The sequence below is a fragment of the Engraulis encrasicolus genome, chromosome 14 (genome assembly GCF_034702125.1).
Source record: "Engraulis encrasicolus isolate BLACKSEA-1 chromosome 14, IST_EnEncr_1.0, whole genome shotgun sequence".
Taxonomy (NCBI): Eukaryota; Metazoa; Chordata; class Actinopteri; order Clupeiformes; family Engraulidae; genus Engraulis; species Engraulis encrasicolus.
Window position 1 is genome coordinate 27,859,147 of NC_085870.1, and position 5,000 is coordinate 27,864,146.

Below are 5,000 nucleotides of genomic sequence, written 5' to 3' on the forward strand. Positions count from 1 at the left end.
GGCCAGACCGCAAGGTGGGGTGACTATGGACTACTGGACAGTGTGTGTGTGTGTGTGTGTGTGTGTGTGTGTGTGTGTGTGTGTGTGTGAATGTGTGTGTGTGTTTGTGTTTGTGTGTGTGTGTGTGTGTATGGAAGTGGCTACTGGAATGTGCACTGTACTTTCTCATTTTCTCTCTTCCTCTGTTCATTCTCCTTTGATACTCTGTGTGTGTGTGTGTGTGTGTGTGTGTGTGTGTGTGTGTGTGTGTGTGTGTGTGTGTGTGTGTGTGTGTGTGTGTGTGTGTGTGTGTGTACTCTAGTTATCCATGCATTGCTGCCATTCCTTATGGCATATTTTTCCTCTAAATTTTTCCTCTCTTTTCTGGGCTTCTTTTCTTTCTTCCTCTTTTCAGCCTCTGCCTCTTTCGCTTTCTTTCTTTCTTTCTTTTCACTTTTCCCTCTCTTTTTCTCCTCATTGTCTGGTACATTCTTCTCTCTCTCTCTCTCTCTCTCTCTCTCTCTCTCTCTCTCTCTCTCTCTCTCTCTCTCTCTCTCTCTCACACCTTGTAATTTCCTTTATTTTTCTCTTTCCTGTTTTCCTTTACCCTTCTCATTTCCTGTCCTACACTAGCGCGGGCATTGTGTTTTTATATATTTATTTTATTTCCAGTGGTCTTACAGGGCTTCATTATGTGTTTTATTTATACAGTGCATATATATATTTCCCAAGGTCTTCCAGGGTTCCTGGTTTTCATTAGTCTGCATGTTTTGGGAGAGTATAATGAAATATCTCCGTTTGGGGAGAGCGGCCGTGTCACTGCCGTGTCCCCAGACTGCTGCAGAAATCAGGCTGCTACCCTGACAACTGGAAACGCTGATGTAGCCATTAGTGACATTTCATTGTACAATACCTCGGGCATGTTGAATAAACCGTTTTAAGAGGTGGGGTTTTTTTTGGGGGGGGGGGAGAGAGAGAGAGAGAGAGAGAGCCTGCACATACTTGTGTGTGTGAGGGACAGTGTTCCGTATTTGTGTGCTTGTAAGACAGAGCGAATATGTATTTCTTTAAATACACGTATGCCATAGCCAACTATCAATCTAACAACATGTTAGTAGCTGGATATCTGTAAATGTTAATTGTTTAGTTTAAATAGGGACAGCTACATAGGATAGGGACAGAGACATGTAGGCACTACATTCACTACAACAGTCTAACAGAGAGCATTGTAGCATCTATAGCCAAAGGCTAATTTCCAGTGCTCATCAGCAGGGCTGTAGTCAAGTCCACCTTAGTAGAGTCCAAGACCAGAAAAATCAAGTCCAAGTCAAGTCCGAGTCCAAAGAGGTTCGAGCCCGAGACAAGACCGAGTCCATGAAGATAAGAGTCCAAGTCCATTAAAAAACGGACTTGAGTCCGGACTTGGGCCGAGTTCGGACTCGAGTACTACAGCCCTGCTCATCAGTGCCATTGTCCATCACTGGCCAACCAGTGTCCCAAATTGTCTGTGACTATGAGAACAAGCAGGCTGGAGAGGGACAAACTAAAAGGTTAGAGTTCAAAAGAGTCTTTTACACAAGTCCTCAGTAACACAGGTGCAGGCGTGAGGGAGGAAAAGGTGATCAAAGATGAAAGTTCAGAAAACGCTGCACACCGCATACTGTTCTTTTTTTCTTACTTTATTTCTTGGAGCAAATTTAGAAATAAAACTTCTGAACTTCTGACATTTTGATCAATTTTTTCCTGCCACACACCTGCACCTGTGTTACTGAGGACTTGTGCAAAAGACTCTTCTGAAATGTTGAATTCAAAATAAAAGCTTAGTTGAAGCTGGTGTGGAGAATAATACTGTAGCTGTGAGAGCCTCCCAAAGCTCTGGTCCAGACAAACAGGCCTGCCGCGGTTTGACAGATACTGCTGACACTACACTGTAAACTGTTTGGATTTGGGGAGGTAGGCTGGGGCTTTGTTATGACTCCTCTTGAGTTCTAGGTACACAGTATACTGTATGTTGAAGTCAGAGGAGACTGCAATATACGATAGTTTGTTGAGCAGGGACTGCAGTGTAGTTTCTTTAAAAGTGCACTGTGTAATATTTGTAGTATTCCAGAATTCATGCTGCCCATTCACAAATGTTACCCTTTTCCAGAATACTTAAAGCCACCATTAAATTCGAAGTATTCATTATGACTGGAAAAAATTGCCAATTTTCGAGTCAAGGGGGAAAAGGGGGATCTTCTCCGTTGTCCGCCATTTTGAATTTCCAGAAACAGACATTTTTAGCTGCTAAGCGTACTGTACTTTGGTCATAACAGTACGTAATAAATATCAATGTATTACTTTATAAATATTCATGAAAAGATGCTATTTGGCAATATGCTGCACAGTTTCAATAAGCACCATAGTTGCAATACTTACTCTGGCCACCATCCTACACAGTGCATGTTTAAAAATTGTGGATAATTGTATTTATTCTTCATCAAACAAGGAACTTTGACCAGGAGCTTATTATATCCCTTTGTCCAGTGTCACTTTGTCAACAAATATCCGTTCGTCCTGTCGCTGTGTATATTCCATATGTTCAAGAGCCTGTCTGTGTGTGTGTGTGTTTGTGTGCATGAGTGCATATTCGGTACATGTGTGTGTGTGTGTGTGTGCAGGGCCGTTTTTTAGCATAGGCCGGCTAGGCAGTCGCCTAGAGCGCCATGTGAAGAAGGAGCGCCGAAATGGCGCTCTCCTATGCGTAATTTTGCGATATGAAGTTTTTGCGATATGAAGTCGCAATCAACAAAGAGTGGCGAAAGCGCTCCTCACGGCAAAGCGCCCCTCAGCCAATAGTAATATCTCTTCCAACTGTCTCTGGGAAGTCTGTGAACCAATAAACAGACAGTTCTGAGAAAGGGGGCGGGACGAGTGACAGCGTGCGGTCTATTTTGAATTTGGAGACTCACTCGAGAGACAGAGGGGGCAAGCGCAAACAGTAGTGCTGCTCTGCTGGATGGAGATTATTATGTTCTCATTAAACCACTCATTGCATGATGCAGGAGTTTCAGAGGGTGTTTTGGAACTATGTGATTTAATCAGCAACCGTTTGTGATTATGGAAAGCCTAATAGTTATGAGGTTACTATTTGGAATTAGAGAGAAAAAGAGCTTTGTTTTTGATCAGAGAAATCGCTAGTTAGCATGCTAACATTAGCCAAGTATGCCAAGCAATGAAATCCAGTAAAGTAGCTGTTAGTAGCCTACTCACTACTCACTAACACCCACCTGATATCATAATACTTGCTTAGGTTGACAAGCAATGTAAAGTAAGACTGGTGCAATGTTTAAAACAATTTTAGCTGCCATATCTCCTTCCATCCACATGAATTACCTAGGCCTACTTGTTGTAAGCTTAAAAAAACATTAATTTCCAGACCAGAATGACATAGCCTACATTAATCATGTAACAGAACCATGCACAGCAGACAAGTGAGGCTATTTACTATATTTTGTATATTATGAAATTCAATAGCGTGACAGCTCTTCTCCCTTTCTCTCACCCTGTCCCTCCAAACACATAGATAGCCCCCTTCTCATTCTCCTACTCACAAATGCACCACTATTTCCAGTCCAGAAATGAAATTGGTTTGGAAGACAGCACAAATGTGTAGCTTATTAAAATTTTTATGCTGCCATGCTTTGTGATGCTGTAGATAGTGTAGATCAATGCAGACCTCCTTGGTAGGCTTATTGTCTACACATGCATTTTACATGCAAATGTAGCCTACTGTATCACTCTCCTGGCATTTCAATTTCACGTTACAATTCAAACACATTGATAACCTCCCTCCCATTTGGGGTTGGGGGCCCCACCACCATCACATCCAACACACCACACAGTGAAGCTACTTTCATGCGACTCAATCTGATGTGTTGGTCGCCTATCAAAAAGAACCACAAATCCATTTGATGAAAAACGGTTATTGTTCTTGATGCTATTTAGTTAAGCTTACTAAGGATATTAGTCTTGTGTTCTGTGAGGTATAAGAAAGATTTTTTTTTTCTTTCAAAGGTAGGGGGGGGGGGGGTGGGGGGGCGCCAGAAATCAAACTCGCCTAGGGCACCAAATAAGCCAGAACCGGCCCTGTGTGTCTGTATGTGTGTTTGTGTGTGTGTGTGTGTGTGTGTGTGTGTGTGTGTGTGTGTGTGTGTGTGTGAGAGAGAGAGAGAAAGACAGAAAGAGAGAGAGAATACACCTGTATATGTGTGTGCGCGCACGTGCGCACATGTGTGTGCATGTCTGTGTGTCTGCACTTGTGCGTGCGATATTGCGCATATGAGTGTTTTTCTAAGGTGTTTGGGAACATTAACGCTCAGTGGTGAGCGGCCTCATTTGTCTTGAAGCATATGCTGCAACTGTAATGGCACTCACACACACACACACACACACACACACACACACACACACACACACACACACACACACACACACACACACACACACACACACACACACACACACACACGTCTCCCCATGTCCCTTTTCCCCCATGCATCCACACTGATGAGATCCACACTCGCTATACAACCCACTGAGCAGGAAAATGTGCTTTTTCGTCCGATCACGGCATAAGGTATATGTAATGACACATTTTCACGCGCGCACACACACACACACACACACACACACACACACACACACACACACACACACACACACACACACACACACACACACACACACACACACACACACACACAGACACACATAGGTGTACACATATACAACCACACACACACACACACACTTCTTTACGCACACACATACACACTCACACACATACACACACACAAACACGCACACACACACCACACACACACACTCACACACATACACACACACAAACACGCACACACACACCACACACACATACCCATGTGCCGTTTGGTACCGAAGGGAGGGTGTGAGCTGAGTTGTAAGTGCGGTGTGCAGCTCCACAGCGAGAGCAGAGGAGAGGCCATCAGAAAGCGTTTACA

General features: G+C 43.6%; 1 protein-coding gene across 1 annotated transcript in view; it reads left to right on the forward strand.

Annotated features, from left to right (window-relative positions):
• The window catches only part of cacna2d3 (calcium channel, voltage dependent, alpha2/delta subunit 3), an 80,453-nt gene that overhangs the window by 38,910 nt on the left and 36,543 nt on the right, over window positions 1–5,000 (forward strand). Inside the window, exon 11 of the mRNA XM_063216637.1 lies at window positions 1–14. This exon is cut by the window's left edge and continues 100 nt beyond it. Coding sequence (XP_063072707.1) covers window positions 1–14 — 14 coding nt within the window. The remainder of the gene's footprint in view (window positions 15–5,000) is intronic.